Below are 19,044 nucleotides of genomic sequence, written 5' to 3' on the forward strand. Positions count from 1 at the left end.
GAAGCAGCCTGATTTGTTGACAAAGCTTAGTCTTTGGAGTCAGGTATATCTGGTTTCCAAATATTCATTCTGCTATTTCATAGCTGCTTGATCCTGAGTAAATTAATTTTTCTGAATCTTGCCTATCTGATTTTTGAAATGGGAATAATTATACCAGTTCCTTGTTGTTCTTAGAATGATTGAATGTCAGGATGTGAGTGAAGGAAGGTAAATCCTTCATCTCCGTCTCTTTCCAGTCAGTCCCCTGCTGCCTTCCAACACAATCTTTTATAGCAAATTTCAGGGTCAGCAAAATAGAAAAGGCCTATATGGTTGGAAGAAATATTTTAGTTTTTTTAAGGAAAACACTCTCTATAAATGCAGCTATTGATAAAGTATGAAGCTCTGGCCTTTTTTTTTCATACAGTTTAATCAATGTAAGCCATCAGAAATATGCTTCAGGAGACAGTCACTGTCTACGGTTAATTGAACTTAATGGCCAATAATTATGGCCTGTTTTATACAATTAATGTAATTCCTTGAATAGTTTTCAATGCAGATATTTGGCTAGGACTTTTCAGATGAAAGTGTATGTAACAAAACAATGTAGTGTATTAAGGTTGTGACTGTAATTCTGTTATACTCCAGAGGAGTATTTTATGTTTTCTCTTATAATTTTTCAAAAGATAATGTGTTTCACATGAATAACTAACATGGTATGTCTTTGATCTACTTTTCAAAATTGGCAAGTAATTATGCAGTCTGTTTGGAAAAGTTCTCTCTGCCTTTTTGGTGTGTAACCTTTCTCTGTTCTGTTCTGGATTGCTGAATTAACAATAACTGATTAATTAATTGATTTATAGCTCTGAATAAAAATTTGAAATTCACGAATAAAATATATTGAAATTCTTCCTAAGGGTAAGCAGTTCAATAAAATGTAATAGGAAGCAGACTTCCTTTGAGATAGTTTGATTTTAAACTTTTCTTTGTTTCTTTCAAGGGCAGGTTTTATCTTCAGAGTATGTGACTTGTGTTGAATATAGGCACAGTCATAATTGAGTGAACCTTTAATTGTAGACTTTGGGTGGCTTTCAAAAGGAAGAAGAATTTCCTCTTAATTATCTTTGGCTAATTATCTCTGCATTAATGGCCCAACTGCTGTTATTCATCATACTTGAAGTATAAATAGAGAATTAAAGCTGAAGGGAGAGTCCTAGACAAGGGCTTTTCTCTCCACGTCAAAGACATTGTCATGTTAGGGGTCCCTGAAAGCCCAGTAATTCTCAGGAGCTTGGGTTTTGATTAATGGACACAGGACTTCTGATGCTCCATCATATTAAATTATTGCATTAGTCATGGTTCTTTTATTTATAAATGAAATCCAACTGTTTTAAAGAGAAAAACAATATTGCATCATATGGCTGTTAAGTTTAGAGAGAAAGTGTTGTAGATATTGCTGGATCCAGGAACTCAAAATAGTCTTCAGGAAGTTATTATCTCTTCATTGTCGGCTCTTCTTTTTCCCTCTGTTGGTGTTATCCAGCAGATGACAGCTTAGCAGCTTCTCTTCTCCCAGTAACCTCATCAAAAGATCATTTTCCTTTTTGAAAGTTCCGGTAGTAGTCCCAGTTCAATTTCTTTGAATTGATTTGGACCACATGTCTTTTATCAATTAGTTATAGGAGTTGGGAGAAAATACTCCTGATTGGGTAGGTTTAAGTTATATGCCTTCTTCCAGATATAATCTCAACCAGAAATTAAGAATTGAGAGAAAGAAGGGCTGAATACTCTAAAAAAAATCAGAATGTTATTATTCCAAAAATGGAATATGGATACTGGATTGCAAAGGAAAAAAAAAAAAAGTCTTAGTCATGTGTTTGTTAGTAATATTTGTGTTGTGTCTCAAATAACATATAAAATTTCATAAAGTGAGTAAGTTGTGGAAGATAGAGTAGTGGGTATTTGGGTCAAAGAGGATAGCAAATACATAGGGATGGTTCAAGAGGGTAATAGTTTAGAGAAATGGGATTAAGTTGTTGTTGTGGTTAAATGTCATAGCAATCACATCCATACAGTATCACATCCTGTTGGGGAAGGACACTTGAAACACTAGACATTCCAAGGACAAGCACTGAAAAGTTATACTGAGAAAATTTGGGGTAGAATGGAAAAGTGAATGATCAGTAGGAACTGAGGGTGGCTAGATCATTACTTCAAAATGGCTTCTAAAGCAGCTTCCAAGTGTAAGATCTTGGAAAGAGTATAGAAAAACTAAGGAAACAGCAATAATCATGCTTTCAAGGAACTGTAATTGGGTGCTATAAAATATATAAACAAATTGCTATATATAGGAGAGCAAAAGTTTTAAATCCCTCAAACTGCCATTAATTTGGGTTAAAAGAGAGCACCACAACTGTCTGTGCTCCTGGAAAAACCAGTGAATCTCTCTAAGTCCAGCACTCCAGCCTCATGACTTTTTCTCCCTAGAGAATATTGGAATCAATCCTATCATGCTTTGTCCAAGTTTGCATCAACTATGACCATAATACACTTAAGATGCTCTCGTCATCTCTAAACATTTAAATTCTCTTCCTCATAGATCTCTTTGTGACCCCTACCCCCCAACTTGGTCTAATCTCCCATCTATCTGTCTGCTTGGATCCATCTGATTACTTGTATCGTAGATGACCTATGAACCCCAAGGTCCAAAGATCTACATTATAATTCACATGTGTTTCTGTTTTTCCCCATTTCTGACCATTTCCCCTTCCCCTCTTCAAGCACTATACCACTTTCACCAAGCTACCTGGAAGTCATGGTCAATCATCAGCAGAATATCTGATATCTTCTGTTTCTTCTCTCTAAATTACCCATTCTTCTTATTCTAGTAGAAGCTGGTTTACCTTGAGAATACTGTTTGTTCTTTAACCTGCTCAAGTAGTGGTTGTGGTCTTCCCACACCTCTTATACAACCAGTCTGGCCATGAAATAAGTGTTCTCCTTTCCCTTTGTTTTGCTTCTAGATCCTTTTCTCTCTCTCCTTTATAAAATTCTCCAGCTTTAAATTCCAGTATACCACCCACATTTTCTCTTTAATGTAGTCATGTATCAAATTGTGATCCCTCCCTTTGTGACACTGTCACTCTCTAAATAGTACTGTCTTAATTATTGATATAAAATATTCCCATAAATTCTAGTCCCACCATTTTAGCCTCTCAATTCTTTTTTTAAATATTTTATTTATTTATTTGACAGACAAAGATCACAAGTAGGCAGAGAGAGAGAGAGGGAGACAGGCTCCCCACGAGCAGAGAGCCCAATGCAGGGCTCGATCCCAGGACCCTGGGATCATGACATGAGCAGAAGGCAGAAGTTTAAACCCACTGAGCCACCCAGGCACCCCTTAGCCTCTCAATTTTTTGAGGTTCTCTTCTCCAGTTGTCCTGTCTTCCACCTACCTCACTGTACACTATGTACACTGTAGTACACTGTACACTATGTGTACAGTTCTACATTCTTCCTGGCTCTTTTTTTTTTTTTTTTTTTGGACTCCGCATTTGACCTTCCATTAATGAGATGCCTCAAGGATACTACTTGGAGGTTTTTTTTCCTCAAGACATCCACTTTTTTCCTAATGGCTTCTGATGATTTCAAAAGGAATGCATCCTTACCAGTCCTTCCTCTTGAATGATGGCTTCCTAGCACTAGGATGTCTCCTAAACATGATCACTTTGAAGTCTAGAACTTATTGAACTTAAAAAAAAAAAAAAAGAATCTCTAATATACCCTCTTGGTCAACACTGTTATTCCTCCTTTACAGTGGCTTAGATCCAAACAATGAATTTATCTTTATCTTTATCTTTACACTTTATGCTTACACTTTATACTTCATACTTTCAAATATTTTATCTAATATGCCAGAAGTTCCTATAAGCTTAACTTTCTAAAAAAATATTTATTTATTAATTTTAGAGAGAAAGAGTGCATGTGTCCAAGTTGGAGTAGGGGCAGAGAAAGAGAATCTCAAGTAGACTCCTGCGAGTGCATATGCCAACTCTAGGCTCCATCTCCTGACCCATGACCTGAGCCAAAATAAAGAGTTAGAGGCTCAACCAACTGAGCTACACAGGCGACCCTATAAGCTTAACTTCTTTAAAAAGCATAGTTTACAACCATTTCTCACCACTCCCTTGGGTCATGCTAATACAAATCTCCATAATGTCTCATTTTGTTTACTGTAGTAGCCTCTCATCTGTGATCATGTTCCCCTAGAGTTTATTCTTCAAAAGAAGAATTATTCTTCAAAAGAATCAATTATCTTAATAAGCTAAAGTTATATCATGTTCCCCTCTGCTCAGAACCCTCCAAGAGATCCCAGATCTGAATATCTTCTGGGATCCCTAGATCCTTTCAGTCTTTCCTTACCTTGTTTTATGGCTAAAGAGACAGAATCTTTTAGAATATGTGTACAATATTCCTTGATATTTAGACTCTGGTTGAATTGAGCAATGAAAGTCACTGGACAGAGATTGGTGGGCAGGAGGAGTGTGAGGTGTAGGTTTTCCTCCAATTCTAAATGGCCAACAAGTGTGTAATATTTCCCTCTATTAAAAGCCCCAGGGGCTGCCTGGTAGCTCACTCCATACAGACACCCTTGATTCCTCATTTCCCCTCCCCTTGCTACTTTAGGACAATGGTAATTATGCTGCCTGCCCACTGCTACTAGTACTGGGTACTGTAAGAGTCCTATTAGATTTCTTAAATCTTATTCACACATTTGTAAGTAGAGTTTATTAAATTACCATTAAATTTCCTAGTTTATGTATGCCATCTGTTCCTGCTGGAACTATGGATGATACATTTGCCATTATACTCAGAGTAAACCAAAAAGTCCTTAAAATGGTCTATAAGCATATACATTATTATCACTTCACTATAGTGATTTCATTTTCTATTCTCTCACATACTTCTTATATTCCAACCACAGGACTCCTCTTTTCTTTCCTTTTTTTTTTTTTTTTTTAAACATCTTATGCCTTTTACACTTGCTATTAAGTTCGTTCACTCCTTCACAGTGCTTAGACCTTCACTCAAAAACCATCTTCTCCTTGGGGCTTTCTATGAACACTATTTAAAATTGAAAATCCCCTCTTAACACTTTCTATCCCACATCTCTGCTGAATCTGAATCTGCTGAAATTTATTATCATTTAACATGCTCTGAATTTTACTTATTTATTTTCTGTCTCTTGCCACTAGAATGTAAGCTTGAGAAGAGGAAGCAATTTGGTCTGTTTTATTCATTGATATGTTTTGAGTTTTACAGTGGCTTTGGGCACAGACTACACACTTAATTATTATTGTTGTGTAAGTGAGTAAACAAACAAAAAACCCAAAAGAAATGTTATGGGACATATAATAAGAAAGAAAATATTGTCTGCTGATGGTATCAGAAAAATGGAATTTGGATTGCACCTTGAGAGTGACATGTGAGATGAAAAGAAGAGATTCCCCAGACAGTAAAGCTCCTGAACAAGGTCACATTGATGGAAAAAGTATTCAAGAAACAGTAATTCTTTTAGTTGGGTTGTGTGTTGAGTGAACAGGGAATCAGAAAAAGTAAGTTGCTGAAGATAGGCTGAGGCCAGAGAACAGAGTGCCTCCAATGCAGAGTCAAACAAACCAAAACAAATTTTATCTTGTAGGAAATTAGATGCCAAATTATACTCTTTGAGATTTGAAATATCACAGTCAGAGTTGTATGCTAGAAAGATTGATTTGGTGATAGTGTATCCACGTTTGGAGAGGGAAGACTGAGGACATTCAAATAAATTAAAAAGCCACTAGGAGAGGTAATGAGTCTTAAACCACGGAAGTGGTGAGGAGGGGAGGACTGTCACATACATTGTGGAGAGTACATTGACCCACAAAGAAAAAGAATGTATTATGCAGGGCGCTTGGAAGAACGGATGCCATAATTATCAACTGACCCTGAATCAACACAGCACTTTATTTCATTGTTCTATCATGTAGATTTTAAAACAATAAAGATGTTTAATGTTTTTCTGCTTGAATTCCTTAGCCAGAAATACTCTGTGGTACACTATAGGTAGAGCATGTTTATCACAGCTCAGTGTTCTGTCATTCTGAGTCTATTTAATAGCAATATCACAAACAGAACATCTGCTGATGAACATGGTACTGAGTCCAGCCTCAGCTGTTACTGCAGATAGACTGTGACAGGGCTGGGCGTCCTTAATGTGAGGGGGGCACCCTGGCCAGGCATGGCACAGCTGGGGCTCTTTCCACCCCTACTAATTCATGGATCATCTGCCCTCAAGCAATGCCAAGGGCCAGATTTAGTGATATTGGATGTGGTGTTGGGAGCCCCAGGATTCCAATATTGGAATTCATTTTACAGAGTGATGAACAAAAGCCTAAAATGGGGCCTTGTATATAACACTGCAGCTATAATGGAGAGGAAATAGAAGAAAGGAAGAGGAGAACTCTATTATTTTGTTTCCAGTGATAGTGGTCAATGATACTTAATTTGTTTAAGGAAACATGAAAGGAAAAACTGTTACGAGCTTGTCATCAACGCTAAGTGGTCAAATTAGAGACTCAATCTATAGCATTAGCCCATGGGAGCTTATAGTACAGCAGGTGAGAGAGATAGAGAAATTCATAATTCAAAAACAGAAGTGTTATGAGCAGCACAAGTATAAAGGAAGGAACATTCAACGCTGCCTGGGACAGTTTCATTGGTTTGAAAAAGCACTTACAGGGCAGGGGAGAAGAGTGAGCATTCCATGCAGAAGAAATATTAGCAGAGGCACATGGAGCATAAAAGTACAGAGCATATTCAGGAAACAGTCTTTGGAGTACATGTAGTTTAAATTCATAGAATTCTTGGGGAGAAGAAGAGAGAAGAATTTTGAAAAGCTTTTTGGAAGTAGAATCAGTTTGGCAAGCAATTGACTCAGGATGAGTGGAGAGAAGAGATCTCTGAGACTTGGTTTCACTTTGTGCAACTTACCTAGCATTTTATGCGCTTGCAGAGAATCGAATTTCTTAGATATCTGACTTCAGATTACTTGGAAAGAACCCTGGTTATACCCTGAAACACACAGGAAAGTACCTCATTGCTACTATTACACTAATTCATAGAATATCAGAGATGGAAAGACACATAGTGATCCTTGAACTGTATTGATGGGGGGAACACTGCACAGTTTAGTGCTTTTCTCAATGTCTCTTAACAAAAGCAAGAAGAAGAATAAGAAGAATAAGAAAAAAAGTGAAGGAGGAGGAGGAGATAGGGTAGGAGAAGGAGGTGGAGGAGGAGGAGGAGGAGGAGGAGGGGAGGGGAGAATAAATATAATTTGGATTAGAACTCAGATCTCATTCTTGATGCTGTTTCTACACTGTGTGATTTCAAAATTAGGTCCCTTTATGTTTTTTGGCATCATGAAATATATGGATATTTATCACAAAAGAAGTTTGCTTGAAGCTTGCTTGGGTAAAAAAATAAGGGCATAAAGCTGTTAAGAAGACAAAAGGTAGTATTTCTCCAGTCTCATTTACAAAGTAGTGACCTTGAGACTTATGATTAAAATTGGTTTAGAGAAATTGGAGGCACCAGAGTTGAACTATCAGTAGGCTCCTGGTAAACTTGATCTATCTTCTCATAGCCATGAGCCCCAGACAGTGATGGATAGTAGGTAAGGGAGGAGAAGAGAAGTTAGCTGTTTAGCTTTACAAGGGAGAAAGGCATTACAGAAACTAGGTCTAAACAAATAGACGCATTCTTTATGACTCTTTGAGAAGAGCACTTGCACCTTTTAAATATTATTTCAAATCTCACAAGACCTTGAATGTTGATGTGTATGTGTGTGATACGGGAGGAGGAGAGGGTGTTATCTAAACATTACTCAGTGAATCAAAGAAGGATAGAATGATAAGATCCTACAGACTTGCTAGTCCAATTCCACCTATTTTGGGGTCTCAGAAGTGTGATATACAGAAGAGAAATGCTTTGATTACATATATATATATACATACACACACACACACATATATATATATATATGTATATATATATATAACCATTTCTGTTCAGAGTTAAGATGAGAAACTGGGTTATTTCAGAGAAAGCAATTATCTCCTCATTTTTCCTCTCTCAGTGGCTGCTTTTTGGGATAAACAGTCACTTTCAATCTTTTTAGAGGTTAAAATAAAAGTTGTTTTTTTTTAAGATTTTATTTATTTTACAGAGAGAGAAATCACAAGTAGGCAGAGAGGCAGGCAGAGAGTGGGGGGATGGTGCAGGCTCCCTGCTGAGCAGAGAGCCCCCCAATGTGGTGCTCTATCCTAGCACCCTGAGATCATGACCAGAGCCGAAGGCAGAGACTTAACCCACTGAACCACCCAGGTGTCCAAATTTTGTTTCAATACTCAAAGCCCAGGGAAAGAACGTGACTAACCAACTTTGTTCATCTCATACTCCGGCAACTCTCAGAGCCCGTGGACTAGAACCCCAAATGAGGGAAAGGGGAGAAGGGAGGGAGGGTGGATGGGAGGAGGAGTTTGAGAGAGAGAGAGAGAGACAGAGACAATGAAGGGAGAAAGAAAAGGGTAAAGTGCAGCAGACAGACAGGGAGAAAACAGAGACAGAGGTAACCAGGACTACAGATGACTGAATTCCTCCCATTCTTCATCTTCCACCAGGAAAAAGAAATGTTCTAGCTAGAACAAGACTGTTCTCATTTGAGTTGTGGCACCTCTACAGCTAGTTAGCTTACTATCGTAGGGACAAAGTTAGGAAGCCTGAGGACCAGTCATTTTCCTTTTCTGGATTTGAATTTATTCAGTTGAAAAACAAATGGTTGTCTATGTTACAGTTCCGGCTCTAAAAGGTGTCCCCCAATTTTTTGATACTTTTTCAAAAGCTAGAGCTGAATTCCCTTCCTCCTGAATTTGGAAGGGACTTAGGGAATCATTTCTAGTCAACAGAATATTGCAGAAGTGATAATATGTCACTTTGGAGACTGGGTCTTGAAGGCACTGTGGTTTCCTACTTGCTCTCTCTATTTGGAATCTCTTGCTCTGGGATGAGCCAGCTATGTGCCACTAGGATGCTCAACCTGCCTATAGAAGTGCTTAGGCACTTTAGGCTTCTGACCAAAACGTATGTGCCTGCATTTGGACGTGGATCTCCCGGTTCCGGTGGTGTTCAGAGGGACGTTGCACTAGTTAACAGTTTGACAGCAACCTCATGAGTAAGTGAGTAAGAAACTCTGAGTGAGAAACGCCCAGTTAAGCCTCTCCCAAATTCCTGACCCAGACCCATGGAAAATGTGAGATAATCAATATGTGTTATTTTAAGTTGGTATTAGGAAGTTATATATGTATATGTTAGTGTGTATATATATATATACACTAATTATATGATAGTACAAAACAAATGCATTTTTTTAAAAATTACTTTTTCAGAGTCTGTGATTTTTTTAATAGTCTTCAACATTTAGAGTCATATGAAATTGTAGTGTTTATTCTTTAATTTTTATGTGATGAAGGATTACAGTTAGACTTTGTGCTCTGGACCATTCCCTAATATTCAGCAGGTTTAGGAACTTTCTCTTGAACCTCTTTCTTTTCCACAGGTTTCATTTATAATGTCATAATAATAATAATATCACTACCAAGCATATAATTTACAGATGTTAGAGGTTCACTTTTATTATTTTACCCTTACAACAGTCTAATGAGGTAGATATTACATTATACCCATATAATATGTGGGGAAATTAAAAATTTGAGAGCAAAAGTATCTGAAAGTCACACAGTAAAGAGAACTGACACTCCAGTTCAGGTTTCCTGATCCCATTATATCAAAAGCCCTTATTTTTAGAAGTGACCATTTAAGTTTTATTCCCCAAACCCTGGCACTTACTCCACATTTTAGCTCTGGGAATTGTTCTGGGTGTCTCTTTTATGTTATAGTACTAAGGTTTGTAAAGGAGTGAGTGGGTTCACTTATTCACATTTTTTTTCTTTTGGTTCTTCTAAGAAGTCATTTAATGGTCTTTGCTAATAGCCAAGTTGTTATGCTTTGAATATTTTGTCTATTGTAGATGACCAATGACATAGATATAATAAATACTAGCATTCTAGCCTTCTTTGGCTCTTCGGTTGATTAACTACATTGATTATAATTTTGTTTTCTGCATTTTGTTTTTCTCCTACTTTACGTACTTTCAAGGCAAGATATGAAAATAAAGGACTCAAATTCCAGAATTTAGCAGTAAGTTTTAAGGTTTCCTCTTTAAGAAAAACAAAATATTGTCTAAAAGATCAGGATTTGCTTTTAACTCTTTTTTCTCCAAATGTATAATATGTCATCACTGATTTTTCAGGGGATTATTTACAAATATTGTAAAGGTACTTAAGTTAGATATTCTTTACAAGAGTGTACATCTAAATAATTTGGGGAGTTTAGTGGTCTGAAGAAGGCCTCTAATACATGCAATTTTTTTTTTTTTTTAAAGATCCACTTGCCTCCTGTATTTTGAAGCATGGTATTGAATTACAAGCTCACTGCAAGCATGTAGCATAGTTTCTGGCAATAGAAAAGTAATAAATTATTATGTATGGCTTTGTGTCTTAAATGAAAAATAAACACATTATAGCTTTGATCTTTTTTTTTTCCCCACTAAAGCAATAGAGTATTAAAATTCCCATCACCTAAAGTAGGATAAAAATAGTTCATGATCTGAGTTCAGATTTGGAATCTTTCTGCTTTCTTTCTATGAACCCATTTCAAAGCACCATTTTTTCCCCATGTAAATATTTATTAGTGTTTTGTATTATCCAAGAGAAAAACTTCATAAATTACTCTCTAGAGAATTTTGAGTGTCAACAATCTCCTCACCAAACTAAGCAATCCAACTTTTTCTTTGTTCAGCATCATAACTTATTAGTATGGAACAAGGCACCCTCAGCCCTGATCTTCACCAAACCAAAGAGAGATTTCGTCATGACCAAATGATACTGCACAACATTAGACAAGTCATAAAAATGCAAATCTTTAATAGAGAGAATCCAAATCATAGAGAGAGCAGATGCATAGATAGCAGCCGACTTCATAATACCCACAGCAGCATTTGTCTCTTCCTTCATCTAGGCTCTAGCATGTTCAGTTCAAATTCCCCACTTAGCTCTTCAGATAAATATATCAAGGGAGGCTTTCTAATAACCGTGTTACATGCTCTGCTGTGTTCTAAATGTCTTCAATCCTTCTGAGGTTCCCTGGATATTCAAAAATGAAATGGCTCATTGACAGATGGTTTGAGCACCACATTCTTAGAGAACTGCCTAAAGCCACTGAATGGAAATTAACCAAATACAGAAACTTACCAATTTTCAAAAACATTTTCTTTAGCCAAGAGCTGTATGTATGTATGATTTCAACAATTTTCCTTTATGAAAATTAGTGACAAGCCTTGTTCATTTTTGTACAGTTTTAAAATAAGTACCTGACTTGACACCTTGGCAAGTGGTGGTGGGGTGTTGGCAGGAATCATTCCGTTTCTTCATTATCAAAGTATGTAACATAACTCCAGTTGTAGTTCTCTTGCCTCTTCAGGCAATCTCAGTATCTCATTCTTAGGCAAAGACAATGCTATGTGTTCACCAAGTTCCATTTCATTTTTCTCTTCCCAGGAACACAGGAAAAATGCATTTTCCAGCCTTCCCTATGACTAGATCTGTGCCACAGCTAGTTTTGACCAATGGATTGTAAGTGAGAGTGGTCTCATATTTAGGCTGAAGTAGAATAGCAGGGAGCTACACATTTCAGATGGCAAAACTACAAAAATGTAAGCCTCCTTCTGGACATACAGCATAAACAAGAAATAGGTCTTGTTATGTAAACCTACTAAAGTGTTGGGGTTACTTAGTATAGCTTATCTGAATCTGATTAATACATGTGATGACTACAGCAATCATACTAGATTTCAAATGTCAGTGTTTGATGCTTCATATATTAGAAATACACTGTATCAACCACTCCTCTACTTAATTGTCTCCTGTGCCAAGGCAACTCAAGGGCTAAGCATGCCTTAGTATTTTCAACTATTGCCTGCAAACACCTTGTTAAAAGGATGATTTGTAGTCCTTCTTGGCTGGAGAAAATCAGAGCCTACAAGGGTAAAAGAGGAGTTAAAGAGAAATAAAATTAATGGTTCTTAAACTTTTTGTGCATCAGAATCACCCAGAAAGTTTGTTCCAAGTGCAAATCTGCCCCACTCTAGAGGTATTTTATTTATTCTTGGATGGGTCAAGAAATATGCATTTTAACATGAACTCAAAGTGGTTCCAATATGGATGCATCAAAGAACACATTTTGAGAAGCCCTGGACCAGACTCTAATAAAGCTTTTCTCCTCTTAAACCTGAATAATAATATAAAAAATATGGGAAGGCTTTAAAAGAATTCTTGTAAGTAGTAGTTGACCCATGGAAAACCTTATCTGAATTATCAAGGGCACAATATCAAAAAGCAGATTCCTAGACAATGTTCAGCACCCAATAAACCAGCTCCCCTGGGGGAGGAACTTGTCCCAGGATCTCTGCTGTAAGAGGCCCCCCAAATTTTTAGACACAAAAATTTTTAAACCATTGATTGTCCTTCTGTGTTCTTATATCTTTGTAACTAGGCCAATTTGTTATGATGGCAGTTTCACACTTATTAGTTTTACCGACCATTTCAACTTTTCAAAGTGGAAGTGAACACATTATTCAAGGTTTTACTGGTTATAAGAGATGGTGACTAGAACTCTCAGTGCATATCATCACTTCTGAAAGATTAAATTTGTTTTTCAAGGTAAATTGTGGGTACATTTTTATTTTCCATTAAGACAAATACAAATAATTTATTTTGAGAGGAAAAAATTATAACCTGATTATAAAGTCTGGAAGACACAAAAAAATGGTTCTACTTTTAAAATTCTTAAATAAATGTTATAATATTAAAAATTAATTATATAAAATCATAATATGAGAAGGCCAGATGACACATCAGACACTTGATATGACATTTAATTAGCTGCTTGTAGGTTTACATTAATTGACTTGTTGATTTGAATGTATAATGGTCCAAATTAAATAGTTACAATTAGAAATACTTCCACATTAATTTTATAGGAATAGTTCCAGCATTGGTACTGGATCAGGTGTCAGAAGCCTAGATCAGAGGCCCAACCATATTGCTAACTGGCTGAGTGTCATTAGGAAAGTCACTTAATCTGGATAATACGTTCCTACTATGTACTGCTTTTGTGCATTTTGTGAGAGTTAAAAAAAAAAAAAAGAAAGATAAGGAAAGAAAAGTGATACATATGAAATCAATTTGTGAGTCATAAATCATGATACAAATGTAAGTTTATGCAACCATGAGCATGATATCACTATGGGAATAGTACTGACCAACACTTACAAAAGCACTTATAATATTCCAGGCACTGTGCTATGCACTTACATGCATTATATTGTTTATTGCCCACAAAACCCCGTGAGGTTAATAATATTAACTCCATTTAACTTGTAGGAGATTGAGGCCCAGAGAGCCCATGGTCAAACAGATAATTAGGAGAGAAGCAATACTCACATTCATCTCTACTTGACTTAAAACTCCTGCTCCTAAATAGGCAATATTCCTATGTAAATGATATCCATTTAACCTGCAATCATATCATATTAGTTATGAATATGCATGACCCCTGAGGAAATTTTCTTATCATTTGCCTCATTGAAATATATGGCAATGAATATTACACTCAAGTATGGAATGTTGGGTCAGAGACTAATAACATAACCTCCTAGCCTTTCTTCATACAGTAGAAGTATGGTCCATTATCTTTCTGACCCCTGGGTAGCTAATGCCAAAAGCTATGACTTTACACTGCTTATATTGGCCATATATTGTTAATGGAAATTGATACTGACCAAAACTAACTTAGTTTTTGAGAACACGGTTATCTAGCTACTCATTCATAAGAACCCATGTTTAATTTCCATGCTGTTGCCACTTATCCTTTATTTTTTACACACACAAAAAAATAATTCATAAATGACACAAGTAATTCTCAATTTTTCCAAAGATATTTTGTAGTTGGGACACTGAGCTCATACAGAATAAGACTGATTATGGGTAAAAAAATTCTCTCCCTTTTTAGGATTTGGAGCAACATACATTACTCCATTTAAATAGATTGGGAAACTAACTGCTATCTCTCTTCCGAGTGAAGATCCTTGAACACACATCAAGGATGGATTAATCTCTTCATAAAGAAATGCAATATAGAATATCCTTGTGCTCAATTGTTTTCTACAAGATATTCAGGTAAGGTGTCCTATCATTTTCTAATTACAAGTTCCATGATGAGTCACATTTACTCTGGGGTGTCCTTATTCCCACCTCTTTTTCTTTCAAGAGGAAAGGGGTATAATAGTTTGTTTCAACAGAGAAGGGATTTTCTGCTTTTCTTTCCAAGTGGAGTAGTGGAACAGAATGTCTGGCTTCTTTCTCCACCCATCCTTCACTATTAGTGGCTGAAAAATGTTGACATTCATTGGGCCACAGCTTACTAGCAGCCAGCACTAACGTATTAAAGGTGACTGCTCATGTCTGGTATGGTACTTTGCTCTTTTCATCCTGCTCCTATCCAGGGGAAGCAGATTGTGCTTCTAATTTTCTTATAGCAACCTCACCACTCAGGGGACCTGCACTCTTCCATCAGAGAAGATGGAGGGCACACTATTTTCCAGAACTTTTTCTCCTCTGGTGAAGTGGTAGGTCAGATCAGTCTTATTTTGACGATTCAGATGTTTTTGATTTGGGAAGGGAATAGAAGTCTCCCATTATGTCCTTAGGTCCTGTCTGTGTTCTCCAGTCTCAGTATTGCCAAGGATGCTTGAATTCCCACTCAGATATATACTCTTTGGGTAAATACTTCAGTTCTGAAATTACAAACTGGTGGCCCTCAGGCTGACTACATGTTCATGTGATTTGTTTTTTTTTCTTTTGTTTTAAGATTAAGACATCCCATATACAAACCTTATTTTTTAGATTCTTCTGAAAAACTGGACAATCTGCCAACAATGGGACTGAGTGAAAACTATCATGATGGAACTGGGTAGAGGTTGCTTCCTTTTTAAGGAATATTCTTCAATTACCCACAGGTCCAATCATCTCTATTATCTCCCTCACTGGCAGATCAAATGCCATGTGCCTTTTATGACTGTGTTAAGATGTTTCAAGTAAAGAAATATGTACCTATACCTATCTCTATACATATGGGTCTTAGATGGACAGCATGTGTATTATGCTTATTTCTAGCCCCCTTTTCTCTTTTTTCTTACTTTCTGATTCTTGTAGGCACTTGGACTGACTATCCCTTCTTAGAACCTTGAATGTGAAAAAGGGTTACATACACCAAATGCTACACTGAATCCCTAATAATACTGAATTTTTCAGCTCTCAGTTCTAAAAATAGGAGATATTTTTGTGTAAACTTCCATTTCATTTGAAATATTTTCTCTCTTTTTCTGCCCTTTCCCCAATCTCCCCTCCACACACATTAGAAAGAAACTAAAGAGACAACTTGAACTTTCCTAGTACCTAAACCAAGTCTTGATTTCCTGAAGTGGAATACTCTTCTGATATGAATTCAAGAGCCATAAAAAGAAGAGGGGAGAGAGAGGTAAAAATTTGTTAGTACAAATAAAATCACATAAAAATATAACTTTATTGATGCTAACAACTTTAGGCAGTTTATAGATCACTAGTTTACAGTGAGACAGAACACCATGTATCTGTGTGTGTGTGTGTGTGCGCGTTTGGTTCTTCCAAGAAAAATGTGCTGTAGGTTTTTAGTAGAGCTTATTCCTACAGCTTCCACCACAATCAACTCATTTCCACAATGCTCTCTTGGGATACACATACCCTGTAAGTGTCATAGCCCAAGTACACCTGACTGACTCATAATATGACATTGATCAACAAACTCAAAGGAAACATATTTAAATTCTTTGCTCAGTTTGAAACCATTGGGCAAGATAGAGGATCAGACTTTAGGCAACTTTCACATACTGACCTTCTAGGGCCCAAGAAGAGTGTGCTCTTCTGAGGCCATTAGAAGCAATAATTCTGGATTCGGGTCCTCACGTCTTTTGTCTCCTAGAAATAAATAGTTTTTAAAAATCAATAAAGGGGACACAGTCTGGTAGTCCATTAGATGATAAAAATGTCAATTACTCCCATAGGTTCATAACACAAAGAGGGCTGGTATAGATAGATAGCAGCCACCACCCACCACACGGTAATTATAAGATATAGAAGTCATTGTTATTGGATAAATCCGTAAAATGGTGAAGAGCAAGGGCTGAGATCTGGGAAGCAGGGGGCTCCAATCTGGTGCCATTTTGTATCCATTGAGTTTCTGATTCTTGGGGAACAGGCTTACAGAGGTGTGTCTCCCACTGGGGCTGGGTATGTATCTCTGCCCGGCTCTTGCTCCTAAGGTGACTCTCTCCTTCACAGTAGGTGACACAGCAGCGACAGGCTGCAGAGGACTTCCCTCTGTGCTTGGACATCATGTCTGGGGCTGGAGAGGTGCCTGATGCTCTCCCTGAGCCCTGGAGTTCTGGGGGCTCTTTCAAACGACTTCTCCTCCTTTGAACATGGTCCAGACTGATGTCAGACTGGGAAGAACAGCTTTCATTCCAGCCAGAGCTGGCACTCAGACTTCTCAGGGGAAGTGCCAACCGCAAGGCCTTCCAGAATTTAGAGCCAGAATGTTTGGACTTTTCTCCCTTCCAGCTCACAAAAGACACAGATTCCTTCAGCTGCAGGATGCTTGGGTGTGGGTGCTCAAGGGGACGGTACTCAACCACAATAAGCTTGGTGGAAATAGAGTTCTGGCACATGACACCCAGTTTAAACTCCAACATGCTGATGCTTTTTTCTGTCACATAGTCTGGGCTCAGGACAACAATCATCCTTCGGCTTCTCTGAATGAAGTCAAAGACTGCTTCCACTGTATCTACAGGAAAATGGAAAGATAGGACAATGCCTAGTAAAACTTTACATAAGCTGTAGTTCATCATTGTCCATCCTACAAAGAAGCAGTAAGTAAACACTTAAGAATAGAGGATCTCAGTGTTAAGTAATCTACCCAGTTAATGAATCTCACTTAAACACCACTCTTATCAATGATTGCCAAGTCTCTGCTACCTTCATAGATAAGGAATATACCACCTCTAAAATCAGTTAATTTCACCTGTTTGTAAATTAATTTTTTGAAATATTCTCCCCTGCCAATTTTACCTGGTGGTCTTAGATCTGATATTTTCACATGTTTAAAATATTTCACAACTATTTTTACCTCACTGTATTTTCTTCTCATTTTTAGATTAGGATCAACTTTAGAATTTTTATCTTATTCCCCATAAGACATGGTATCAAGTCTCTTCCTCCACTTTTATCATTTTCCTCTGAATAACATTCAATTTATATAGTATTTCCTGAGAGTAATACCTTGAACTGGCCTCAACACAATGCTCCAGACATAGTCTGATCAGCAAAGAGCAATAGGGAATTACCATCTCCTAAAAACCACAGTTATATCTTTTGATTCTTAAAATTTTGGACACAACATCAGACAGTTCATAGTACTGATTTTGTTATCAACTAAAATCTCTCTCCTTTTTTTCATGTATAAGTGTAAAAAATTGGATTAAAAATCAATTAAAGGGGTAACAACAGACAATGGGCAGGTATCAATTAGTTAAGACTTCTGACAAAGCACTAACTTTTAATAGGTACGGAGGGGGATTTGGTCAGATTCCTATGGAAAGTCCCAGAGATAAATGTAATTCTTAGCTCATCACGAGATTTAAGGAATTAAACAATGTGATTTTCTGAAGGAAAGGATTTCCAAATGTGTAAATCAGCCATTGACAATGCTGAAAACAGGTGCAGACAGACCAGGAGGTTGAGTACCTACTCCTTTGGGGCCAGTGATGAAACAGTGATGGAGAGACCTTCTAGTCTGTGAAGACAAGCTGAAAGTTTGCAGTGAATGTGGATCGTTATGAATTTGAGAGAGTAAAAGAGCTGTGCTCCTTGCCAGATTAGTTCTTTCCAATTAGTAAATTTAACATGAATTTGAAGGGTAATTGGAAGAGACATGTGCTCAATTTTGAGGATCCTTTAACTAGTTTTGTCAAAAGTGTGAAGTAGTTTTAGAGAATTTTTACTTTGATCTTAAAAGATAAATCTAAAGTTTTATTTATCTTCAAAGCCTGTGTGTGTGTGTGTGTGTGCACATGCACGTGTGTGTGCGTGTGTGTGTGTTGGACACTTCTTTGTCCCAGTCCTACTGAGAACTTTTGTACTTGCCTTTCATAAACCAGAGAACGTACAAGTAAAATATCTACTGCTCCTCCTGTCTCATGAGAAATACAATATAACCTTAAGGCAGCATGGATGGATTTCACCAAAAGGAACTTTGTGCACTCAAATTGTATGTGTGTTCATTGTGTGTATTGTGCATTTTACTTCAAAATAGTCACATTAAGACAATGTATATTCTGTCCAATGGGGATATCACTGTTGAAAATAAAATGCTGTCCTAGATCTTCTAAAGAAAGACTCTGTGTGTGTTTTTCTAATTATTGGCACCCCATCCTGAAAATGTAAAATTTTCATTTGAAATAGGGCAATGCTAAAGAAACAGATATGAGTAGTGGAATTCAATAACATTGAGGAATGTGATGGAGAAGATGCTTATCATTTGGGGGAATGGACTATACCTAGGGATCTTCACACATTATTTTGAAGGAAGCTGCCTCCTTTATGGCCTATTTTAATACTTTTCATATTGTAAAACTGCAGTTGAGAATGTGAATTGTTATGTTTCAATACTGAAGATTATTCAGAGAGGGAGACATAAACTGGGTCATTTATTCTGTTGGGTTCAAAAAAGGAAGGTGTGGCTATAGACTGA

At 37.0% G+C, this 19,044-nt stretch overlaps 1 protein-coding gene across 2 annotated transcripts in view; it reads right to left on the bottom strand.

Annotated features, from left to right (window-relative positions):
* Positions 1-15,774: 15,774 nt before the first annotated feature.
* Positions 15,775-19,044, bottom strand: part of IL1RAP (interleukin 1 receptor accessory protein) — a 129,479-nt gene continuing 126,209 nt past the window's right edge. The window contains exons 11-12 of one of the 2 annotated variants that reach the window (XM_059391282.1): positions 16,501-17,079; positions 15,778-16,214 (exon numbers count right to left, since the gene is read on the bottom strand). In XM_059391282.1, the coding sequence (XP_059247265.1) occupies positions 16,213-16,214; positions 16,501-17,079 (581 nt within the window). In that variant the 3' untranslated portion in view covers positions 15,778-16,212. Of the gene's footprint in view, positions 17,080-19,044 lie in introns of both variants that reach the window. The other variant, XM_059391281.1, reaches the window with a different exon arrangement.

This window comes from Mustela nigripes, chromosome 2 (genome assembly GCF_022355385.1).
Source record: "Mustela nigripes isolate SB6536 chromosome 2, MUSNIG.SB6536, whole genome shotgun sequence".
Classification (NCBI taxonomy): Eukaryota; Metazoa; Chordata; class Mammalia; order Carnivora; family Mustelidae; genus Mustela; species Mustela nigripes.